General features: G+C 45.8%; 1 protein-coding gene across 1 annotated transcript in view; it reads right to left on the reverse strand.

The window, feature by feature from the left end:
- The window catches only part of LOC131259723 (uncharacterized), a 154,331-nt gene that overhangs the window by 87,080 nt on the left and 40,540 nt on the right, over positions 1-26,711 (reverse strand). The window contains exons 2-3 of the mRNA XM_058261296.1: positions 9,950-10,160; positions 5,844-5,965 (exon numbers count right to left, since the gene is read on the reverse strand). Coding sequence (XP_058117279.1) covers positions 5,844-5,965; positions 9,950-10,160 — 333 coding nt within the window. The remainder of the gene's footprint in view (positions 1-5,843; positions 5,966-9,949; positions 10,161-26,711) is intronic.

Here is a 26,711-nt window from a genome sequence, read left to right on the forward strand (position 1 = left end):
ACTTATTCATGCACTTCCTTGCGCGAGCTCATGCAGCCGGTACGCTTCGGAATGTGCATCGCTGGCGGGAGTGAAACGCGTGTTGGTCCGGGGACCGCCAGGACCACGGGACATCGAAGCGAACCCCGTTCGGTTTACGTGTTGCCCCGTTGTTCTTCATCATCGTGCGCCACCCCGATGGGGCGCCATTTTTGTGCTTTTTTGTGTTGCTTGGCAGGACCGTTTTGTTCGCCGTTTCGTTGTGCGGTACGCCGAACGGAAGGTTAGCAAAGGAAGAAGCCAAAGAACATCCTGTTGATTTATGAAACTCACCGTTAGAGACAGTAACGAAACGATTGTTTTTCCAAAGACTGGATTGGAGTGGACGGTAGGTGCGGCGCGGAACGGTATCGTAGCCGTGCGTTTAACAATGCTAATTATTTTGTTTGTTCGTTAGTCTCGCCGATTGTGTTCAGTTTCGGAAACTTTTGCATTTCATGCTTTTCTCGATTAATAACAGGTTATTTAAATGCTTGCATCACTTATCTATCGTCATCTGTCAAACGCTTACAAAACTTCAAACCAGCACTTGTAAACACCATTTAGCAAGGCAACGTGTTCTATTAGCTTATCTGAACTTTACAATTTACGCCCCGGTTTTGTTAATTATTACCAACTTCGCTAAAAAGATAGGACAGGACAAAGCTATATTCTGCTCCACCGTTGTTTTGACAATTAGTTCGAAAAGTGTTACACGAAATAGATCACCGGAAATTCTGGATCACAGTGTTCCAGTTGTGACTCTGGACCTCACAGATATTGTAGTAAAGTAATATCCTGAGTAGTCGAAAGTGCTTCTCGTTGCTCAGTTATGGGATATGGATCTTTTTAGTCGCCATGATATGTCCGAAATCAAGTCTGACGGTCTTCCTCATTTGCAACTTTTCTCCAGAACATATACAGAGCGTAATTCGGAACTCTCTTGTTCAGTTAGTGAAATATGCTAATCTTTAGGCCACTCGTGAATTGTAAACAAATTCCAAACGGTTTATAGCCCGTTACATGGTATGCTGCGGGTTCCCTTTTTATTGATCATGATCATTCCTAATATAAGTTTGGACAAATCTACAAAGCGATCCATACGATATAATTCATATGTTAGTATAGTGAAAATCTATTGTTTGACTACTGTATCGTATTTTATGTATAATTTCCAGATTTTATGAATAATTTTTTATCTGATTGAAAGTTACCAATCGATGAAAGCTGCATTAATATAATTTGGCTTAAAATTAGTTAAGTAATGTTATGATTAAGCATCTTGAGAAGATTGATGTAAGTACTGTAAGTTATCAGTATCTAAAGTTGTTTTTAAAGATCCTTGATGTTTATGTCCATATTTCATGTCATATATAAAACAGTTTGTGTGCTTCAATTACCAACTTTTATTTCTGTATAATTTATTATGACACCAACTCGATTGATTTCAACGCAAGTAGACACATAAATTAATATAAAAATAAAACATTATCAGCAGTCCTTATTCTAGAAAGCGTTTCGTGCACCTGGGTTGAATTTCGCATTTTTCCTAGAAAATAAATGGCACTTCATCCCATTTACTACCCTAAACGTTTCTACTCCCATACCATCTCGGTACTCATAAACCTGTCAAATCCCACCGTGCTAAAACCGTTGTTTTCGAAAAAATGTTTACCATTACTTCGAGCACCAGCCAACGCGCAGTACGTGAACCGGTTACTCGTTCGATGAAGCCCACCATAAAGAGTGTCAACCTGCGACCTGGCAGAATCGCCTAACACGTGAGCTCGTTACACACATATTTGTGCACCTGCTACCCAAGTTTTGCTGCCAAGAAAATTCAAGCCCTCCCCCAGCCCGGCCAAAGGCATGAACCACCCCCTCGTCCCCGGAGTACAGGCCATCGAGCAGTCTAATGAAATCAAATCGAATGAATATTTATCGATCCGCGGAAGCTGCAATCGGATGGCTGGCTGAAGCAGAAACGCTGCGCCCGCGGAGTATCGTAGCCGAAGGAAGGAAAGGGACATCAGAAGAGCCAGAAGTACCTCCAAGCAGCCGAACCCGATAGTACGGCATGCGATTTTCGAACGTCGCGTTCACCAGAGAACGAGTGAAAGGTTGTGAAAAACGGGAAAACACACACGAACACACAGACACCAGAAAATAAAAACAAAATGAAGTACAACATCCAGGCGGTAATGATGATATCGGGACTTTTATCTCTCAATCGGTACATTCAGCTGCGCGCTTTGGGAACACCGTAGGATGATCGCATATTGACGGCAATTTGGACGGAAAGGCAAAACGATTGATTGCCATTTTCCTCGTGCCTTCGATTTTCATACTATTCCTGAACGAACGCGATTGGCAAAACGAACCGAACACATTCAAAAATGATAAAAATTTGAATGGTTTAAATCAAACCACAAAGAAATGGAATAAAAGCTACTGAAGCGTATTACTTACAATGAGGCTTATTGCACGGTTGTAAATTAAGCAATCAGCTTTAAATGCGTCGAAGAATATTATTCGTACACCTATATTAAATTTTAATTTTGATTTTGAAAATGCAATTTAGTGTTCGCATAAAACGAAACATTTCCGCTTAAAACAGTATCCTTGAAAGCGCCACAAGTTGAACTACGGCTCGGGAGAGAAATCGGCAACAACGCCGAGTGCTGGCGGCCCCCAAGCGGTTTGCGACAACTCGTACCGGAAAATAGTATCCTGCGAAATAATCCTCACTCGCACGAGGGTTTCGCTGCTGCGGACGGCCGACGGCCACATCACCACATCCCGAACGTGAACGTTCGTCGGAACGGAATGACTGGAATGACAATCGAGCGTCGGACGCCAGGATGACAGGAAAAGTGTTAAGTTCAGTGCCAACGAATCCTTCCACTGCCGAGGAAAAACCCCAACCCGTCCCGGGGGCGATGATGGTGATGATGACGGTGCTGCTGATGAGGAAAAGACCACCGTTGATGAGAACGGCACGCTTGGCAAATGCCATCCCCGGCGAGAACAATTCGTGCACTCAGTCAGAAAATTTCTCCTCACCAAGTAGTGGGATGAACCCGGGTGGGGGTGGGAAAATGAAAATAAAAACATTTCCAGTGAACTGAACGAGCCCGCTTTAAAGGCACTGGTGCGGGTGAGTGTTTGTATGTACGTGCAGTAGCACGCCGGGTGCAAGTGTATCATTTGCATCTGGCAGCTGCACCGGGGGACAATTGCACTAATAATGCAACGACAATGCACCGAAATCCCCGACCGTCACGGTTTAAAACGGAAAGCAATCGACGAAGCGGGACGCCGGGCGCACAAATTACTTTTAAAAAAAAGCTGAAGAACGAAATTAGTTTTCCCGGCTCCACGTGGCAGTGCGGGGATAAAATTGCAACCGGAACGAAAGTCCACCACCGCCGGTTGCACGGCGGAAAACGAGACAAACAAAAATGGCCAGAAAGATTTCCCTTGCGGCTAGACGAAACCGAAACCGAACATGATCATGCCATCCCGTTCGGTACACTTTTGACGGTTTACCCTTCCCCAGTCGCCCGCAATCTGACGTGGAAAAACCTCGTACCCGTCAAATTTCGAATCCCGCAAACACGACGAAACTCCACTTGGGCCGCTTCGGGGCTTTTCGAGGACTTTCCACAAGTTGGGTAGCGGCAAAACCCGAATCACAAATTATTATGCATTTGCAATACGCACACCTACACACACGCACACACACAAATTTACCGGCTTATGTAAGTGTAGCGAGACGAACATAGTAATAGATAAAGAGAAAACCACTGTGAGAAAAGGAAGTCAAGAAAATGGAGGCCATTTTCCGGGGAACAAAGTACTGGAATACTCGAAAATGCACACTAAGCCTTCTCGTTGCCCAACCCGATCTCCTCTCGCTTCCTTTTTCGCCAACCACTGTCCGACAACCTGTGCAACGAACACACGCCCTCTTAGACGGACGAACGACGGAAAAACTACATCGTCCGACAGGGATTTGACCAACCTGCCCGAAACCACGCGTTCCGCTTTTACAATGACCCGCCCAAGGACTCTATTAGTGCTCTTATTCCATCACGGCACTCGCCAAGGGCTGGCAAAAAAAAAAGAAACCACGAGAAGCCCAAAACAAATGCTGCAGGCATGTTCCATGGTTTTTCATTTTGGTTCCAATTTTTTTTCCTAAGCTCGTAGTTTTCCGTCGCGAGTGGGAATTAAACTTGTTGAAAAGCCATTTATTTTTCATTATGAATAAAATTACTGAATTTTTGCTTCCGCTTTTTCGAACGGTGGTGGTAAGGGTGGTGGTGTTGTTGGTGGTGGCACTTGGGTTTGTCGTATGTAGGTACGACGGCTCCCTCCATCCCCCTCTGTCCCATGTGTACCCCCAGCCACATTCATCCGGAGCGGAGGCTAACATCCATCTGGAACGGATTCGCCGCTGGCCGACAGTTGCCCATGGGAGCTTCGACAGCAGAAGCAGAAAATCGGGCCAGTGTTGGTGCTTGCCTTTTTGCTGCCAACCACCGGAACACAGCTACCAATTTCCCGACGAGCCAACCTGTAGGTACGCCGGGAAACCTCGTTGTTGACGCTTGTCCGTAGTCCGGATGCGATTTCCAAGTGTGCCATAGCTTATGCATTACCGGTTTGAAATGAAGTTAAAAGCATTGGGCCTTTTCTTTCTTTTTCAATGGACGGTTTTTCCGTTCTCGTGAGTTCAACTTTGGATCGGTTAAAAAGTTTTCTAAATTTGTGGTAAAGCTAACGTAAATCGCTTAGTAAGAGAATACAACACGCAGAGGGAAACCGATTTAGAATATCTCGAAAATTTTAGACGAGTAAGATTTACGTGAAATAACAAAAATATTGTTCCAAATAATTAATTTTGTTAAATAAAAAAAATACTAGAGGAGAAACTTCAAGAAAGTAACTTATCTTCCAATGAGAGCTTTCCAACAATTTACCTTTTACAATATCCCATCGATGCAAATAACTTACCACCACTAAAATCAACATTACATGTAAGCTAAACATTTGATCTTGAAGCGATACCATCGGATGCGGGAGTTAGTACGATTTTCCACCTCAGCAGAACCTCAAAAAACCCAACTAAAAGACGAACGATAGTGCAATCTTCTTAGCGGCAGGTAATTACAAGCGTAACTACATGCATCCTCCACAAACCGCCTGCCGTGTGTGCCTCCTCTGTATTAGTGTATCTGTGTCGCTACCCGGAAAAGTTTCCAAAATGAACTATTTGCGCACGGCGGAAAAGTGCTCCGGTGCGGATGATGAAAAGTGCATTCGTTGGAAATGTTCGCGCATCAAGAACATCCCAGTTCCCCTCTTTTTTATTTGGCCAAGTTCTGCACTTCGGGAAACCGAAAGGCACCGGCCCATCCCAACACTATTTTCCCCATAATCTCTTCATCCGCGGAGTAGTGGAAGCGTCGTCGGACGTTAAATCCTTGACTTGATGCCGGTTTGGAAACTTTCGCAATCAACTCCCACCGGCAGGGCCTCTCTTTTACTCGTTTTTCCTCGCATTGCCAGGGATGTGATCCACTTTCGGGTGGTTTACGCGTCGCGATCCGCGCAAAGTTAGGCACATTCGTGATTTAGGTGGAAGGTGGAAAATTAATTTGTTCTTATCTTTCCCGAAAGAGCTTCCGCCCGCCCGCGAATTCCTTCCGAGACGGTACATTCGTCTTCTTCGCCTCGGCTCTGATTAGCGTATCCTGGAAGTAACGAGCCTCAAAAGCGCCTAAAAAGAAGGTTTCTGGAGAAATACAACCATTGCCTACCTTCCACGATGCCGGTGTAGATGCGCGAAAGATCGTAGTCCATCGGACCGTCGGTACTCTCGATCTGGACGTTCTGTGCGAACACCGACCGTGGGTCCTCCCGCAGCACCAGCCGGAACTCTCTGGAATGAAGGAAAGCAAAGGAAAAGCGAACAAATGCATGAGAATTCAGCTAATTCGTTGAGTCATGTGGGTCATTTCCTTCCCCGAGTTCGGAACCGTCGTTCCTAGTCGTGTCTTCGTCACGCCGACGCTAATGGAGTGGCCGCTGTCACTGTTCGCGGTTGGTTCTTACGCCGGCAAACTTTTCGCATATAAAACTGCCCCGATGGAACAATGGACCCGTCTTACTTTTCGGCCCGTTCTGAGTCACCGAAAACCGCAAACCCCTCCGGATGGAGTGGGAGATGGGGGGGAAAGAAGCTTGTTTAAACTTATTATGACCCCCATTGCCGACCGATGTATATTCTTTCTCCATTCGCCGATGGAGAACTTCGTGCCGGCGACTCTGAGTTGAGTTATACACACACCTACACACACACCCTGTAGCTGGTGAAACTATCTTCAAACCTACAACTGATAACCAAGATGTTCCTACGGCGGACACTTCCGGTTTCGAGCGATAGGGGGAAAAAAGACCGGTGCCGGCAAAAAAGGTTTACAATACAGTTCGCTTGCACACCGGCGGAAATCGGCGTTTCCATTGTCAAATGGTGAGCGGGAAAAGTTTTACCAACTTCCCGCCAGCCCACTTTTCGGAGGCTTTTGGTGAGGGTTGTGGTGCAGAAGAAGCGGGACAGCGTGTTACTCCGGCCCCCGGCCCCTCATGTGACCCATGAATCAACCGGCCAAATAGTGCCTACCCGGAAAACCCTGTCTAGAGCGTCCAGCAGCTCGGAGCACACGGGGCTCCCTGTCAGATATTCATTTTCCGGACAATATTTGGAGAAACCCACCCGATCCGAAACCGACGGAGGATGAGGAGCCGTTACCTAGATGAAACTTATGTCTCCGGAAAAGTTCCGGGAGTAAAGCATAAAGTTTGCCGAGGTTATAAAATGGAATACAAGGCTTATCGGTTACCAGCTGCTGCTGCTACTATTGCTGCGTCAGCTCCAGCGTTGTCTTCTAGCGCTCCTACTCTTATGCTCCTGCGGTTAAACTACACACTCACCCACTCGCTCTGTCTTTGCAGCCAACCTTTCGCCGGTTTTTTCGATACGTTGGGAGTTGATACTGGGAAATGCGGAAAAAAAGGAAACAAGTCCATAGGAAGCAGCAATGGAATTGGGAAAGTTTTCCACACCTGTGTGCCGTACATGGCGTTCGATGGGTTCGCGGAAGTATGATATTACCGGAAGCGAAACTTTCCCCACGAACTATCGTGTAAAATTAATCAACTCAAATGTGATCCTGCATGGCCAATGGAGCGCCAGTTTCGCTCCAATTCCGGGCCAGACTATTCAGGCTGGTCTGGAGTATCACTTCCAAAGACCACAACGGTCGATGGTTACGTGGATCATCGCATACTAGAAAAAAAAGGCATGAAAGAGTTCCACGCAATCCGCGAATCGAATATCGTTCGTAACTGAGTTATTGGAAAGTACCAGAGTTTATGTCTCATTATTATCACTGTGGTTGGGCGTTGGTAGAAACAAAAAACATATTTATGAGCCCTTCGAGAGGTAGCATCCATTTTTTTTGTCATATACCATGTAGCGAGAAGTTGCAGTGGGATATCCACGTTGCACTCACCCTGAAGCCGCTGCAAACTCGTTGGATACCGCCTCGGACGGTCCGTGTCAGCGCGAGCTAATCAGTGCGGGAAAACAATGTTCCAGCCAGAACTTTGTGTGACACGAAACACATGTCGGGTGGTGTTCCCGGGCCCTCCTCCGTTGGTGCATCCCAGTTTGGCAGAGTTTAATGAAAATGAGCTACACAGCCGCACGGAACGCCTCGGACGCCAACCGTGTGGCCACACGGATGTTGGGTACGCTTTCCGATGGCTCCAAAGGGAGAGTCGGACGATGTCACAGAGTCGCACACAAAGGCAGGCGGGTCGAGGATGTGTAGAAGGAGACGGTGGTTGTGTTTCCCAAACAACATCGAATGCAACATCTGTCGACCGCCGGTGGCGGATTAGGCCAGAAGGACACAAGTGCAGAGGGATACAAAGTATCCCATCAGGCTGAGGTCCCTCCCTCCTCCCTCTTGCTACCGTTTCTTCACCCAGCACGTTTCGATTTCCAACGTGTCCGAAGTTCCACCAACAACGTCACCACGGCACCAGACAACCGCCGAGCAGGAGGAAAACGACAACATCGTCGACCGGAAACTTTTCGTCATGGGCAGCATCTCTGTTTCGCTGGGTTCGTGCAGCCCTTCGTACCGTCCGGGCGATTTCGGGCATGCGGGGCCACCGACCGTGGCACCGACAATTGCCGACCAAACGAATCTATTCGACCGACGGACGGACGACAAACGGTGTTGCCTGCGATCGGGCCGGTGGTCCGTTGCGTGGCGTGATTGGATGGGAAATTGTTTTAATACAAATGAAAGAAAACTAATGGCGCAATTTGTTTCGGGCAAGCTTGCGTCCCGGCGCGGTCATTCGGTGGTGATGCATTTTCCGAAAACAGATCGCTTTCCGGTGGATGCAATTTATTGTCGCACCAAATGTCGGAGGGCCGCCTTCGAAGCCGGGAGAAAATTGAATTCGTTTTTCACTGATAAGAAGCCGACCGCCGGTTTGGCAGCCATCGGAGCAAGAGGTACGTTTCTGCTGCCTACGAGTTGAGCCATTTTCATTTGATTAATTGTTTATATATCGTCGTTATTTTTCTCAAGTCCAATCGAGTTTCGTCGGGTGGTCTCGTTTTGTTACAGTTTAAAATTAAAACATTTAAACAAGTGATGAAAACCAATAAATTAACATTAGAAAACTAACATATTACTTTTCATAAACATTTGAATAGTGGTCCATCAACGGCAAAAACTACTCTTGTTTGTTAAAAAATGTTAAAATTACTATTAGCATACATACATTGAAAAAAATGGTAGCACAATAAAGTATCATGCTGCTATACTAATAAAGGGTAAAGTTTCTAATGAATGGTGGAAGTTGGAAAAACATAATTTTCGAACCTCATGCCAAATACCTATGATATGTACGCTTTGCATACCGGCACCATCAATGCAATGCGAATGATTATTTTCAAATGCCTTCGATGTTGACATAAAATAGAAAAAATAGGTCAACAACTAGTAAAATAGCGAAATTTATTTTTATCAAACATAATTTTGGGGGAATTTTAAATTCACTGAGCATAAGTTAAGAGTATGTTTTATGAAGACTATGTATAAAAGCCATGTATAAGAGATTTACATAAACATTGTATACCGAAGAAGAATTTTGCAGGGGAAATAACCATCAAAAGCCGAAGTTTCAAGTTGATGTTATACAAATTCAAGTTGATGTACAAATAGGGATTTAATAAAATTGCGAAATTTCGAAAGACGCTGCTGAACAAATAGATTCTGTATGCCACTTTACTTAGCAACTATATAGCACAATAAACTGTATGTGGTATAACGTTTGTTACGTTTTCCACTTGAATGTCAATCGGATGAAGATGTGAAGCTCTTTATTGGCCAGTTTATACTAGTTTAGATACTTATATCTTTAACACGTTCGGTACCACGTAGTATTTGTGGTAAACTAGGTTGGTTATGTTTCGAAATGGCTGATTATTGGGAAATGTTAACTGCTACAGCTGAATTATTAGTTGCCTTTTTCTACCTCCTTTTTAACGCCCTGTTTTGTTTGTAAAAGAGGTGCAAAACTCGTCCGTTGATGGTATTAGTTTTGGTACGGAATGTTGTAAGATGTTTTGACTGAGTCTTAATAAAACTTATTTGGCTTAGTACACCCATAAAACATACAAAAACACTTGTTTAAGTCTACTATACATTGAAAATGTTTCCTAGGCATAAATATGTTTGTCCAAGACAGTTTCAATAACTGTTTTTGAAGTCTCTCTTTTGTAAAGTAGTCAAGTACAAAAATCAGTTAAATAAAGTACCCATTCTTGCCCAAAACTTACCGATCATGAGCGCGGAAATCTAACCGCACAACGTTGGCCGGACCGTACGCGGCGGAGCTGTGCTCGTAATTGATGCTGCGTCGTCGCCTCCGGTGCTGCTCGTGGTGCTGGTGTGCGAGCTCGAGCAGTCCGCGATCGAACCGGGCCGGTTCCCAGTACCGGATGAACGGGTTGATCGTCGAATCGTCCCCACCGGCCGCCAGCGGTGGTGCTGAAATGGAGCGTAAAAAAGGAAACAAAACGAAAGCGCATAAGCAACACATCGAAACCGGTCAGAACGGGCACGAAACGGGGAGCATATGGTGTATGTAAAGGCATTACGGCGTGTCGGAAACGCGAGGGATCCGCGCGCACGGGTAGCATTAATCGGTAGCATTCGGTGGCAATTGCTGCCAATGGCCCGGCGGTCGGCGAATTACTGACATGGGATTCACTTTAATCTCGACGCAAAAAAAAATGGGGGAAAAGGAAAGCAATGCTGTCCGCGATGGCACGAAATCGAACCGAGCCGCACAAATCACGTACCCAACCTCCGCCCGGGAGCCGTTGCTCGTGTTTCATAATTCACCTTCACGCTGTGCTGTAACGTATTGGATGGTACGGAACGGCAACGAAGGAACCGCGAGGGTCATGCCGAAAGCGAGGAGGAATAAATTTCCATCTACCAGAACACAATTACAGGAAGCAACGCCGATAAGCTACGCGCAGTCACATTCCAGCTTCATCCACCGGAAGTGACATCCCGTGTACCACCCCGCATCGGGAAAGAGAGTGGGAAGGGTGGGGTTGTTGATGGATATTCGATAAGGCAACATAACTCATGTGGGCGGGACAGCCAGCCCTTCCCTCCTGCCGGTTCTGGTGTCGCGTTCCATAATTTAACGTACATTACGACGCGCACGTAAATTAATACCCAGCCTACGCGTATCGAAATCTCTATTAACTCGCAATGCATTGATTAAACATGTCGAGTTTGGATAGTGATTGAAGAAAGAACAGCAAAAGCTTAAGTTTGCCTGTTCGTGTAACGACTCTATTTTGAAAATAAAATGCTAAGCTGTCTTTCGTCAAACAGTGCCGACGCCTGAAGTTAGGCTACGGTGAGTGCACTGAACGATGGTTTTGAAAAATTAACCGTTCGACCCACTGAAAGCTTGTTAAAATAGATCGTTTAGTTTTCATTTGCAATTAAAATAATTTTGTGGCGCAACCGAAAAGCAATGGTAGTTAAATTTAAATAAAACGAATCCTTTATGGATCATGAATTGAAGGCACTTACATCGCCTTCTAATTGAATCGATATTCAATAAGTAACTAAATTACTCTGCCATCTTTTTTATTAGACAGCGAGTATGCCTGCTTTTCACAAACAGTCGTCCCAATGACGCTAAATACGGAATGGGATCCATTTTCAGAGCTTCCAACCATGACTTAGGTACACACTCTACCACGGAAGGATCTCTTAGGAGCTCAGATACGCCTCCCCGAAATCGGGAACAAACAGATTCGACGGGATTGTAAATTCACTGAGTACATGCCATTATCCTTCGTCGATGTAAATTCAATTTCGGCAACGCGCAGTACACGCTCCTCACCCGGAAGAGCACACTGAAATCGGCATCTCGCCAATTTTGCCGAACAGGTCGCAGTCGTCCTGTCGCCCTGTCGGGAGACGGTGGGAGACAGTGAAGCCGCTTCGCGAAAAGCCAACGCGGTGCCGGGAGTAAATGAAATTACATTCGGTACCGAACCGTGTCGTGTTCGACTGCCACCTTCGGCGGCGCACGGCGGTATGTCAGGATACGGTATTGTCAGAAAGTAACACGATTACGATTACGATGGCCCAGACGGTGGCTCTCAAGTAGGCTCGGTGGGGTGGAAATTTTACACGGGCCCTCCCCCCCCACTCCCACGGGGAGCACGCGCCGGCGAAGAATCAATCGATGAATCTGGTGATGGCTTTCGCGCTCGGTAAGTACATCGCGCTCGCATGTGCACTCGAACAAGCTCGATTGGAATAGGTTGCGGGTGCGGGGGAGGCGGCATGGGTGGTACAGGAAATAGAAGGGCCAGCCTAATTGATTGATTTGTCGATCTGTCAAGCGAAGCGGGAAGCAAAAGGGACGGGCGCTATCTCGCCAGCGAATGGAAGCTTATTCATTTCTAATTTGACACGCGCCTGGATTGTTGGCGGATGGGAAATTATTAAGAGATTTCACCATCAATTTTACATCAAGCAGGTCCACAAATAGGTCTATTCAGCGAAATTGTCATGCGTCTTCATTTCAACGGTTCAAACGTTTTCCGGAAACGTATTTTAAATCCAAAGACCCGATTTTCCATGCATCGTTTCTTTGTTATTCAATTGGGTAGTCAATCCTCTACACAAAACTGTCTTTTAAATTAATTTAATAAAAAGCTCAAGAACACTCATAACATAAAATAACCTTGAATTGGAGAAGCAATTACTTTTATTGCTTCTACATTGCTCGCCCCCAAAAGCCTAGCCTTCCTTCACGGAAATGTCTGACAGGCCCTAGCGTATTTGTGCTGAGTGGTTTACCGAAGTCGAATGAACGCGACCCTTATGGTCCAGGATACGGATTCCACTGTTGTCCGACGATGTCGGACAGCTATTGATTTTGTAACGAAAACTCAATTTGTCGCACATGCCGACGGTAATGACAAAGTTCTGCTGATTGATGACGGCTGGCGAAAGCGGCTCAAAAAGCTTTGCGAACGTGTTCGTGTTCCAATCCACCAGTGTTTTGCGTTGGTTCGCCGGTGTGCCGTAAGCCCGACTCATAAACCGGTCCGGCAAGCATAAAACAACGCAGCGGCGTTCGAACGAACCACGTCGCCCCAGCGGGAAGAAAATGTGACAGCTTTTCATCGCCGCCCACTTTCACGCACCGAAAGACGAATGGAAGCTTAATGCGAGAGAGTGGAAGTCGTAGTCAATCCTGGTGGAGGTTGACGAAACCACGAACACATTTCACTATGCAGTTGGTCCATGTGTTGTCGGGTGGGAGTGAATTAAATCTCAAAACCACATTCTTTACTGACAAAAGTGTGACGTAAAGCCACTACTTCTTAGGGCGTACATCCAAAACATCTAAAAACGATCACTAAAACCCTAAATCGAGCTCTTTCCAAATATGTACAAATTGTTAGCTAAAAGTAAACGGCGACAAATCAGAAATAATTTTCTTTACTAGCAATACTAGTCAACGCAAATTACCTATTAGTCAACTCAATATTCAAGAGAATAGTAATACCCTTGAGAAATTCCATCAAAATTAATCTTTAAAAACAAAATGTTACTTTATAAAGCAAAGCTAAAATTGCAAAGAGTTCAAAACAATTTCTTAAAGGCTATACTTAGGGATCCTTCTTGGTACAGAACGTCATTTGAACTAATACTGAACAAATCTTACTTAAAAGTATTTCAAAAATATGACACAACTAATAGCTAGTAAACCAAATTGTGGTTGAACAATGCGGAAAGAATATTTCGAACCCAATATTTATGTATTTGAAAAAGCCACAAATGATGTATTAATCTAAAGAATGGAAATAAATTGTATGCTACTACTACTACTTAGAGCGCGGTAGTCAAAACAATTTCGATAACTGAACGGGAATTTGCATTTTGTGATGTTCGATGAAGTCGCGGAATGGAAAGAAGTAGCGTAGGTGTATGTTTTTGTGAAGCATTAACGACCGAAAGAAGAGAGGATGTCTCTGATATCTTGCACGAATTACGAAGGTATCGTTTCGGGTGAATAATTCTCATCGAAATAACAACATGATGATGCTGCAGGCCTCTCCATTCATCCACAATCTACAAAACAAGGAGAAAAATCGTGTTGCGTCTGGAAAGTATGGCGCCTTCAGAGAGCGCCACACAGATAACGCTAACGTGCACAAACACGTACCGTCGACGCCGATCGTGAAATCGGTTCGTTGGAATTTTTCATCCATGATTAATCTCTAGTGTCTCCAGGTGCCACCACGACACAATGCTCGATCGATGGGAAGACAACCTACGCCATGATGATAATTCACGTCGGTGGGCGGTGGAACACAAGTGGAACTAATGTGATGTCGTGACGCTCAACAAGGAGCAGAAGTGTCTCCTAGCGGTTGGTTGCAAGAAAACGGGCAATATTTAGAGCCTCGACGGCGCTTATCCGCTGGGAGGGTCGGTAGTCAAGTGCTATAATCCACTTTAGCCCCAAATAGAGTCAACCTTGAGCTGTCGCTGGCGATAAACATGTGGACGATACCCGAGGTGAATCGTTTTAACTAAGACACACATACACCCACACATACGACGAATAAAAACCAAATGCCCCGTAAGAGCTCGAAGAGCCTGATGAAGAACAGTATTCGGAGCAAGCTAAACAACAAGCTCGCCCGATGGCCAATCGCCTTGGATTCGACCAGCTCACCAGTCGGTCTAATCGGTTTCCGTGGCAAGGATGCTGCACGGAACGACGTACGAACTTGGCCTTCGCCGGTGCCACGGTTTCGCAGTGGACACGAATACGGTTTTGAACCACCGGGCAAGGACGGCCACCCCGCCGGGCAGCCTTCGCGTCGCCTCTTAATCTCACTCGCCGACCGTGGCGAGTGCGAGTGCCAAACAAATGATGTCATTCCACAACAACAGTTGGTCAAGCGCGGAAGGAGAAGCAAAAATAAAGAACAACCTTGCGGAAAAGCTTCCCTCCCCCTCCGCACGACGATAGGTGATGATGCTGATGATGATGCTGATGCTGATGGTTTGCTGTCCCGGCGTTGTCTGGCCCGGTGCCAAATAGTTTCGAGCGTCACCGAAGTTCAAGGTTCCCGCTTACCAGCGCACCAAGAGCCACCGGAGGGATGATCCAGGGATGAAACCCACCCCACACGGAACGGAATTCCTGACGCACGGATCGGACGGAGAACAAAGATCCGCGCGTTTACGCGCTCCACAACCTGGCAATCAGTGAGCATTAATTTGCGACTTCCTCGTCGACAGCGCCGAAGGAAAGGAAACATCATCATTACCGATCCGGACGCGGGACCTTTGGGGGTCATGGGAGTTGCAATGGCAGAAGAATGATTTGGTTAGTTTTTTTTCTTCTTTCCCCCGCGTTGTTGCGAATGAATGAATAACGACCTCTTTGCTATTCAAATACGAGTTAACGATGGCTTTGAGCAGGTTTGGGCAAGTAATGCGGGCTTTTTTTAGATTATTCCATCAATTTCGATGATGATGGTTGAAACGATTTAAGGTTGGAAACTTCGTTGTAGAGTGAAAAGGAAGAGAAAAAGTCACATTTGTTAAAAAGAAAGTCTAATTTGAATGAAAAATAGAATTAAAAGGTACTTTCTCGTCGATGGACTATACTTCTGGTAAGTAATAGAAAATGCCAGGATAAAGTAAACATAAAATGCAACTGAAATATGCATACAGTGCTATGCAGTGCTTATACAGAAAAACTATAAAGTAAATAAGAATCTAAACTTTACAGTTCGTCCAGATAAATAGAACCAGACATAAGGAGAAATAAAAGCATGTTAATACAATTAATTTCTGTAGCTCCATTTATATGAATTCATGTCTGTATTGATCAGACTAAATGTTTGGGACTTATTTAAATGTTTTCTACATTTAATTTACGACAGTGGTTTTAAAAATAAAACAACATAAAATGTAGAAAATGAACAACTGCTGGCAAAACTAAAATAATTTTTGGGTTTGCAAATTAATAGAAGGATTATGATGAAACATAATTCACTTCCTTAAATTTACTTGCCAGTTAAAGAACGTGAGTATCGCATAATCTATGGCGTGGCTGCTCTTGGCAATGTTTATCTGTTATTTGATCTCACTCAAGCAAAATGGCTGTACACGAGTAGACTTTTTTCACATTTATAATTCCACCCTTCACTAATAGGCATCCTTACGTAATGTGCACACGTGATGAGGTTGAACAAAATCACAACGAGCAGCTTCCAGCGCTGGAAAATGTATCACTCGCACGGATTTCGCCACTCCGGAAGGTTACCCGGTCAAGGTTAGGCCACAGCCTCCCTCCTTCGCCGCGTGTGCACGTTGTTTTCGGTGCGGGTTGCGGATTCGGTTTCACCTTTCGCCACCGCAGTCGACCCAAACAGAAAAAACCTCAGCCCCAAACTCGGTTCCAGTCCGAAGGCAATCGCACCGGGCGTTATCTCGCCAACGGTCCCACTCCGTCCCATTGCATCTAGCACGATCGAAACGACACGACGCTGTCGGTCATGCTCCAGATACAGCAACCCGGCTGGTGCGGAATGCGTTACCGAATCCAACTCCGGTAGCATGGTTGGTCGGCCAAAACATACCGTGGACCCACCCCAAAGCCGGGGGGGTTTCTATGTTTGCACATCGAAAAGCACAACATTAGCGAGCTTGTGGAGCCCAAAAACTGGAGTCCGGTACGCACGTGCGCAAATTAATTGAACATTGTATCTCGAGGAGACGGCGCCCCATCATCATCAACATCAACGAAAGCGGTGGGCTTTCCTTTACTTTCGGCCCATAAACGGGCCCCGGCAAATGGCGGCCGAGAGATAACCCGCTCGGGCGCGCGAAGTAAAACCGACGGCCACAATAATCCTGGTCACCCAGAAAACCCATCCACGTTCACAAACGCGTTCAATTAAACCGATAATGAGCCCGCGTTATCTTTCGCTTATGGGCTTTTCCCTTTCCCCATCGCTCTCCGGTCCCGTTGGCGTGCGTGCGGACGGGCGTTTTCTTATAAGAGTCCGCGCTTTCGCTTTCCCGAGGCGAGGGGAGCACCCGAACCACGAGGGTTTGGTGGTTCTGAAGAAGAAGGAAAAACCCCCCCGAGTCTCTTTATTTCACCGCCATTAAGACGCTTAAGATCAGATCCGCTGCATTGGCGGCCATCTTCGGTTCGGGGTTTTGGGATCCATTGTGTTTCTTGGGCAGCACTTTTTTTCTGTGTTTAATTCCTCTTCCTCTCCCTCTCTATTGATTCGATTGTTTTGTCGTTGACAAAAGGGAAGTGAAAACGGTGCCTAGCATAATGAAAATGAAAGCGAACCACACACCAGTATTGGTGTGTGTGTGTGTAACGCCAAAAACTCCACAATAAAACGCTCGCTCGGAAGTGGCTTGGAAGTGGAAGACCGTAAATGAAAATCTCCTCAACTACCCCAGGGTCAACCTCTAAGGGATGCTTGAGGGGAAGAATGGGAGGTGCGGGATCGGGTGAAACCATCGGAACGGTTTTCGGCGAGCTTCGATCAAAAACTTCGACATCTCCCGTTTTTCCGAACACCCTGCGGTATTTCGACGGAATCGAACGAGCATCGAACAATAGCACTCAACCCCCTGAGAGGTTCATCTTTTGGGGCTGCTGCGGAATTAATTGCTCGATAATTACGGCACGACTTCGATCACGCGCCCCTTCCACCACCCGTGCCGATTGCGTGCCAAATCGGGAAAGTAATAGCAAACTTTTATTCACGCTTGTTGACGCTCAAATCTCAAGTCCCAATTCCCGCACGCTGGGTCTTGCGGTGCTCCGGATGCAGTCGCCTTGGGGCACTCCGAAATAGATGGTTGGTTGGTTGGAATGATTCCCAAAACCAATACCACGCACTCGTTTGAGTGGGAAATCTCTTTGGCCCTGTTAGGCGGGTTGAATTTTCGGGCGAAGAAACCGAGCAGCGCACCGTAAGCCACCCAAGAACGGACGTGGATGTGGAAAAAGCAATCAAACAGTGCGACACACTCACATCAACTCATCAACGTCAGCCGATAATGGATGTGCTTTTGTGCGCGCGAACGTGCGAATCAACGCGAAGGGCTTTCCCATTCCGGGGAGGGTGTGATGATTTTTCTTCCACATTGTTCTCAATTTAGTCAGCTGATCGAAAATAAATCAACCATTTGTTTTGCACGAAAAAAAAAACACAACCCACAAGCGCAATACACCAGCAGGAGCAGGCAGCAGCAGTGTTTGTCCGATGAAGCGAAGCTGAACGAGTTTTTGGCAAAGACAAATGGTGGCCCATTTCGGTTTGATGGTTACTCACTTCGATCGCAGCCGTTCGTTTATCGACGATGATGATGATGACAGGCACAATGATGCGCACAAAAAGCACTGAGATACTTTCGCCTCTAATCAACAAGGGAACAATGCCGACGCACTTGTGGGCATTTGGAGAAAAAAAAAACCGATTTGGTGGTCAAGGAGTGCCAACGATTGATCGTACCACCATTTACGGCCAGTGTTTTCCTAATGTGCCGTCGTAATTAACCATAAATCGAAGCCCGTAAAAGGTTTGTCTATTCGGTCGTACTTTCTTCTCTTAAGCTTGGCACGAATTTACGAGATAAATTTGTCACGCATGCATTACCAATGATTCATTGGTGGGATTTGAGATTTAAAAAGGGAATAAAATTACACAGCACTGGTATCTTGCAAGAAGCCTACAGCGAAGGACTGGTTAGAGAACAAGCTAAACGACAGACAAAGTGTATTAAACCGGTGAAACGTAGAACGAAAGGCTGAAATAACAAACTTCTTTCCACGCGTACCATGCGCAGATAATTCGTTCGCGGTATTCGGCGTGAACGAAATGCCACGGCAGAAGAAACCAACGCCGGCTCACAAGAAACACTCCTGCTGGAAAATGTATGCGAGGGCGTACGGGAAAATGCTCACCCATCGTGCGGCCGCAATCAGCGAAAAGTAAATTAAAATACGAGTAAGTCAACACAGCGCCATCCGCCAGGGGGGAGGCCTGCCCTTTCTGGCGCCAAAACTCCAGGGATCCGTGTCGCCCGTCGCGTTGGGACCGGAGAGGAAGTGACGCGACGAGAAGGAGTGAAAGACCACACTCATAATGGCTAATGAAAGCACCGCGCGGAAGTTTGCACATTGACATTGGTGTTTATTATTTTATCATTTCTCCGCACGGCACCACCATTGACGCCTCGCAGACTTGTTTCATGCCGAATGTGTTTTGGAGGGACCGTTTTGGTTTTTTTTTCTCTCCCCGTTAGCTACTTTTCATCAACGCAATGAAAACTTTCCCTCCACTCCCTTTCACTCAAGTGCAACCCCTTAAATTTATGCAATTTCGTTTCGTATGGTAATGGCGTGGAGGAGATTTCCGAGCGGATTTGGTGTAGGTTTGATTTTCTTTTTTATTTCCACGCACCATGGTGCCAACACAAAGTGGAACTACCGAACGGTGAGCAACAATGCAGCACAACACAAGCAATTGGCTTTGCCCAAAACGGCAACGGAACGGTATCGACCTCTCCGAAATCCTGGGCCGCACACTCGGAAGCAAACCAATCGGCTGCGGATGAGTGTTAATAATTAAAATCATCAATTAACCTGATTCCCGGGCCGTCCCAGCCCCGCAGCGTGCGGGTAAACGGAAGTGCGCGTTGTCATAAAACATTCACGCACAAATATTGCGCCGCGCCAGAGGACGGCAGGCGGGTTGAAGTGCTTCACGCCAAACCGCAACAACGACATCGACCGGCATCATCACCTTTCGGTCGGGGCTTTTGATGAAATGCTTCATCGATGGTGCATAATAGTCAGGGAGAGGAGTTTAGGGAGGATGGGCGAGGGTGAACGGTAAAGTTCAGCCGGTATATCCGGTCTATTGCTTCACACTTGCAATCGGATTCATAACGTTGGGTTCGCCGGATGAATTATTCAAAAGGCACTATGAAGCTACGTAACGGGGAACGCCCGTCTCGGGCGGGATAGGAGGAGGGCATCGAACCGGAAGTGGACGCGGCAGGGATTGGGCAAGGGCCATGACCAGAGCCCGACGGAAGCCGGTTTGAGAGGATTACTCTGAAAAATAAATCAACAGCTTGTACAGATTTCGATGAAAAATGCACGGTAACTATCAACATAGTGGTTGGCTTAGGCTGATCTCTTGCAATTGCGCTCGTTTGTTGATTTTGTACTTTCCGCTGGTAAGCTGCATATTTCGATTTCGAATGATTTAAATTGAAAAAAGTTAGAAAAAAAATTTAACTAAATCAATAATTAACAACAATGTGTCAGCAATGTTAGAGTATTTAAATATCGCAATAATTACAGGGATGAAGACATCATTCATATATCCGATTCATATGGCCTTCAATTCACAAGTCACAAAGGAGTATAAACAACAGTTCAGCCACCAAAAGTGGAAAATTATCAGAATCGATATCTCTCTTTCGACATTTCCTAGTTATTTGGTGTGAATCCACTTGTTCTAAATATATTATCTCATTTGAGAAATCTTAGCTCATACGCAATCATATGAAAACAAATCGATAAGGATCATTGATAAATATGGATTGCAAAACAGAAAACTAAATTAGAATAGTGTTCAAAGTAAAAGTAATTTGAAAATTGTTTTCATTCTCATTTCTAATTGAACACTAAAACACATGTAAGAAAGAGTTGCTTTCCATATGATTTATTTATAATAGTTTAATTGAATTGAGTGAGTTCCAAATCATAAAAACATCAAGTAAATTGAAGTGAAAAAAGTGAAACCTTGAAATACAAGATATATGTAAGACGTTGAAATATAAGAATTATCAATAAGGTGTCTGTTTAATTATATTCGATATCTCATGGAAATCTGTTGGAAAATGTGAAAATAAAATTGCACAACAAAACATTTTCTTACAAGCGGAAGTGAACTAAGACCAGAGCAGGACAGAGTTTTAAATGGCACACCATTTCGCTTATCTCATTGTTATCCCCTGCAGACAATCTCACCATAAATAAAAAATAAAACGAAACACAGTGCGCGATAACTGTTAGCAAACCACTGCATTTCGCACTTGATTGGGAAACGTGTCGCAGTGAATCGAAATCAAAAATTAAGTCAATTCCAGGACGTTGTTAAACTTCTCCGAAATGGCTTCTGCCCGCCAGCTTCCCCCTGTTTCTCCCTCCCAGCGCGTTTGATGATATATGGAGCCTCGAGAGGATAGCAACGCACACAACGCCATCGGGTATATAGTGATACACGCCCACACAAACTTTGCAGTCGCAACAATAATGTGGAAATCATTTGCGCCCGCCGGCAGACAGGCAGGAAGGCACACACCCCCAACGGTGGGGGCGGCTTCACGTCAGCTCGCTCAAATCCCGTCACGTTGCATCACCGCCACCCAACCCACCCACCTCGCCCACCCAACCGGGCTGAAGGAAACGTGCCTGGCATGGCTGATTGTCGCGAGGTCACATCGCCATGTTTTTCGCATTCCGGTGTGTCGTTGGAAAATGCGCGCGAAAACGCGAAAGAACGGCATGACAAAGGGGGAAAATAAGGTAGGATCCGGTGGAAAGGACGCGGGAAACGAACCGACTCACCCGTCGGAGTGCTAGCACCGGGGTGAAGAAGGCCCGCAGGAGGGAGGGAGGAAACGATCCGTAAAACCACGAGCCCATGGAAAGAAACGGTTCGCATAAAACTTAATAGTGTCGTTATAATCCATACCGATGGGCTTCCTTCCGACGGTGCTGTCCGACCGTCTGACACTGGGAGGATGTTCTTGCATTTCCCTTCGACAAGGATTGCTTTCTCCCCACGCTCTAATTCTTATTGTTTTCCCCGCCGTTGTTCTTGATCTTCCCGTTTTCTTTGCCATCCACGCTAAAAACACCCCGTCCGCTTGGTGGTCGTTGGGCTTCGCGAGTATTTGCACAAATTATCCGCGATTTTTCCTCGCCCCGTATATTCGTGTTCTATATTTTCCGTGGCCTCCTTGGCGCGGGGGAAAACTTCGGAAAAGGTCACGATTTGAAGACACGTGATTTGGCTCACGCTGGCTTCCGTTTCAACCGATCTGATCGATCCGTTGAAAGCAAGGAACCAACTCTTGGCCAGGGAATCTTAAAAAAAGGTCGTTAAAAATTTTCACTCGCATTCGATTGTAATTCTTTTTGTTTTATGCGTGTTTCATTTTCGTTTCTTCGTGTTTTTTTTTCGTTATTCTTCCGTGCAACGGTACCAACGCGGATCACGCTTGACCGTAACCTTCGGCAAACGTGCGCCTTTTGGAGCGTGCGGGCGAACGGTGTCTGAGGAAAACGCTGACGCTGGACCGGGCCGCAGTGGAGTTGTATCGATTTTGTACGATTTCCTCGTGTGAAAACTCGAACGCCACCGGCGCACGCGAGCGGCCGACCGTTGGGCTTCGATTATGTGTGTTCAGCTTTCCCGTCACACTAACGGTAATGTAGTTATACGGTGCTGCACTTATGCCATTTTACGCATACGTTACGTGTTATTATGACAACCGAAGGAGACGGTTCGCTCTGACCCTTGACTTGTTTTTTTCTTTTTTTTTTTTGCAAACCCTTTGGCAGCAAGTAGAATCCGCAGCAATTGGCAACGATCGGTGCGGAAAACCCTTTTGCTAGTGGACCGTTATAACTCTACCCTTTTATTTTGGGCCTGCACAGTATTACGTGATCAAAGACGGCAGAAGCGAACTTGAAAGCCAATGGGATTTGAAATATATAATCAATTTAAGGCAACATGTGTGGAAAACTATGCAGCAAACACTTTTCAAGCAAATGTACCGTACGAGTTATAAACTAGTTAAACAAAGTGAAGTTTACATCAATCACATTAGCGAACAGCAGTTGCTCCATTTTGTTTAACTATTTCAATGCACATTGAACATTGCTAGAGGTGTTACAAAGTGGTGGAAAAAGTATTTTATTCGCCCGAGTGTAAAAACGAAACGAGGCCCGACAAAAACTTTTCGAAAACTTTTGACAATTGCTTAATGCAAGCAAAAATAAACCCCGTCGAACCCGCGGTTGTTGCAAAGCGGAAAGCGGGTAGTTTTGCAATTAGGAACTTTTTCACAAAACCCTACACACACATACACACATACATGCCCTTGCGGAGGGTGGTGAAGAGAGTTGAATCGTAAAAGCGGCCAAATCCAACGCCCCTGTTCTTAACCCCTGCCCGGAACAGGATCTGGCAGAATTTTGTGCCAACCACTCGGCAAAAGTGGCACTTATTGATGCTACAGAAACTCATAATTTCAACTTAGACTTGGGGCACTTACTCGATTAAAAGCCTCCACCCGTGCCCGTTGCTGCCGTCCGTGGGGCCGGAAAAACTGCTGCCAAACGCTCGCCGGGACCGACACCCAAGCGGGCCCGTGCGGTGCATGTGCAGAGTAGTGTATTTTCCACCGATTTTTAGTACTCCCTTTTTTGTCGCTTCCGACCGCAGCACATTCTCGAGCTGCAGCTCATTTTACATCCATCCGGTTTTTTCACGTTTCCGGGTGAGTGGTTTTCCCCGGTTCGTCCCCCGGGGAGGTCCCATTTGTCGGTTACATAAAACCCGAAAATAACACGGAAGATTATATCACCGTCATTCACCTGTTTTTACCAAACACAGCCGCGTGTTCGGGTACGGAGGGTTGATGGAAATAAATTTGAGAAAGAGAACATGTTTCATGAGCATTTATCCAATTTTTAAGTTGAACAAACAATGTTCTTTGAAAGGTGTAAACATATGAAATAAACATTGAAAATGCAATTAAATGATAGAAAACATCATTTTATCGCAACTTTGATCAACGGGAGTTTAAAACTAGTACAATAGAATACTGAGTAAGGTTAAAAAACGTCCGAACGACTCCTCGAAAATGTCCACAAATGTGTAAAACTATAACCAAAAATACAATTTTCTGAAACCTAATGATTGAAACTCGACGAACCAATTCAACGACCTTTCTAACCTAGTTTGTTTACAATGTTGTTTAATATAACAAAAGAACAACTGATCGTCCAAAACCATCCAATTTCAAGTCAACTATTTGTTGCACACTTCAACATCCACATCACAAACACGGTTGAGCTATTTTTTGCCATTCGGCAGTAGCCTCAAGCATACAGTCCAGTCATTCCCAGACCCACCAGATATAACGCTATCCAAACCGACACCGGGAAAATGCAGGTAATCCTCCGGAGAGTAGCGAGAAGCGAAACAAAACGACACCACTGGGGTCAGTTAATTTTTGTTCCCATTCGCCGTGTGTGGGAGTGTCGGAGTGTGTGTCCATTTCACCGGCGAAGAGTGGCAAAAAGTGAAAATCCTTGCAAAACTGCCAACGTCACGTTTGTGTCATCAGTTGGGTGCGGGTGGATTAGTATGCTCGTAACCTACACTCCGGCGCATATGTGACCGTTCGGCCCCAAACTCCGAACGCCACCCACACGCGGGGAGGCGGCGCAAGGGGGTGATTTTCGCTCCATCATTCTCGGATCACGCCACAGGTTCTCGAAACGATTTTTCTGTCGGCGGAAAATAAATGGATCATTTTCGGGCAGCGTATCATCTCGTCGCACTGAAAAAGGTTATAATTGTGCGGAGTCCGTTTGAAGGGGTGGCGTTTTTTATTTGTTTTCGAAGCTGTCTCTTAAGGCACATTAGTGAGTGGACGAGGGTACAGCTTGCGAGAAACCGCGCTGGAACGTGCCGGAATGAAACTGTAGTGTTCCCTCCAGAGTGAGGAGAAAACAAGGCATAGGTTCTCCAAAGACCTCTCGCTCGTGAAGTGAACTGATTCCGTGCCGGTGCCACATTCTGCTTCCGACGTCGAACCGCGTACGCACAAATGGCGGTGCTATAAAAAGCGTGCCAAAAGCTAATGCCGTGCCCTCCACGGAGGGGAGTAATTCCTTTCTCGGAAAGCAGCGCCGGAGCAATAAAGCGAACATCCTTCTGCGTCCATCAGAAGTCTCTCAAATTTCGCATCCTAGCGGATCGATGCATGCGGACGTGCAAGAACACGGGCAGCTTCTTGGCGAATGCGGGACGGTTTTCCACCGTCAGGCCACCGTGGGCATGTGCAACCCCAACCGGCAGAACGGAATCCAACCTTTATTCGGCGATCGCTAGTAAATGTATCGGTGTAGTCGTTTATTTTAATGGCGGTTTTGTTGTTTCCTCCGCCGTGCGAAACCGTGCCTTCTTTAGGAGGGGGAAAGTGATTCCGACCATCGGAACTCGGGAAAACTCACCCCCTTCTAGCAGGGTAGCTCCTCGTGGCGACTGCTTCAAGTGAGAGGAGTTGAAGAGTGCACACATTTCATCTGCATATTCATACCGCGTTATAATTACTTTACCCGGTGCGTTCGGTGCGGCGAATCATAATCGGGAAATTTGCATCGAAAAACATGGACAAAATGGGCGCCGCCGGTACGCTCGGTACACTTTCGATCTTGCGAAAGTGCTGGGATCTAGTATCTAAGGTGCTGCTGGTGAAGGGGAAGTGCTTTTAATGTTCATTTTCCCTCGTGCGAAATTAAGCAAGAAAGTGCAGTGCACTAGGGTACGGGAAATGCGAAAACTAAAGCAGAACGACTCTTTCGCCATGAGATGTGAAATTTTATAGGTTTTTTAAATTTAAATTAATTTCAAAACCATTTTTTTCGTAAGTAATTCAATACTGCCTTAAAAGTAAATAACACTTGGAGCTTTTTTTCAACCAATGTAAACAATAAAGGAAATATGCAAGTTTTGCATATGCATAATAAAGCACACACACATATGAAACAGTAAGCGTCGTCCTCTTAATGCTTTCATCATGCATTGTGGGATGATGGTGAGCCATATATGTTGAAAACTATCTTAATGGATGTTTCTTTTTGAAGGAAAAAGTTTGATACAACTTGCGTTTTCTTGAAGTGCACCGGAGGGCGACACGAAATTTACTTCGACTTCGGTAGACGATGCATCCATAATGGAGTTTCTGATAGACAAATTTGTACTTACTTCCTCCTGGTTTTGCGAACAGATTAACCGAACGGATTGCAAATGATCGGGAGCAAGTAAAACTAAAAGTATATTAGTATATTCACATGTTGGTAACATTTACAGCTTGAGAAAGTAAAATACCGTACATCTCAGGATTCTAAAACTGATGTGAATATAGAGTTTAAGAGGCTTAGTAAACTACTGATCTGACAATCAAAAGAATCCTTAGTAGAGAACAAGTAAGTTCTGCAGTATACTACGATTGCGCTTGTGGAAAATTCGCAGAATGTAGAAAGAACAAAACGCATGCATCAAACGTTCGCAGTTATTGTACGCGGGTTGTTATGTCGTAAAATATAATACGCCGGTAACGCAGGAAGCCATGAGCGGGATCCTTGGGACAACTGTGGTGAATAAAACCGCGTACCGCCCAACCGAGCTGGCGGAAATATTCGCATTCTTGGGGTTTTCCTCCCGAGCCCGTCGTCAGCAAGCCGTGCGTTTTGATTAAATGATGCAATTTGTCGACGCAGTGGAGCAATGACGTGGGAACGAAACTTGAACCAACCCGTTTGATGGAGAACTGAAGGGAACGTTCGGGGGGAGAAAGGATAGCGGCCCACCCGTTGATGGTGCCCAAGATCTTCATCTAGCCAGGCAAGCGGTCCGGTCGTCGTCGAGTGTGGTGGGAATTTCTCACTTGTGTTTGCAACCTTGGTTGACGTCGACCGACCCCAGGATGTTCCGATGGGATTTTCTTCACCGATTCTCGCCCACCTCGCCTACCGGTTCCTCACGGTGGTTCGGTTACGCGTCGGTGTGCCCAGCCCCGGAGGAAAACAATCTTCTGCACGTCACGCTACAATTACTTGCCCGCTCTCCCCTGCCCATTCGGTTTGCTGCAATCCGATCGTTCCGCGGGGCGTCATAA

This window comes from Anopheles coustani, chromosome 3 (genome assembly GCF_943734705.1).
Source record: "Anopheles coustani chromosome 3, idAnoCousDA_361_x.2, whole genome shotgun sequence".
Classification (NCBI taxonomy): Eukaryota; Metazoa; Arthropoda; class Insecta; order Diptera; family Culicidae; genus Anopheles; species Anopheles coustani.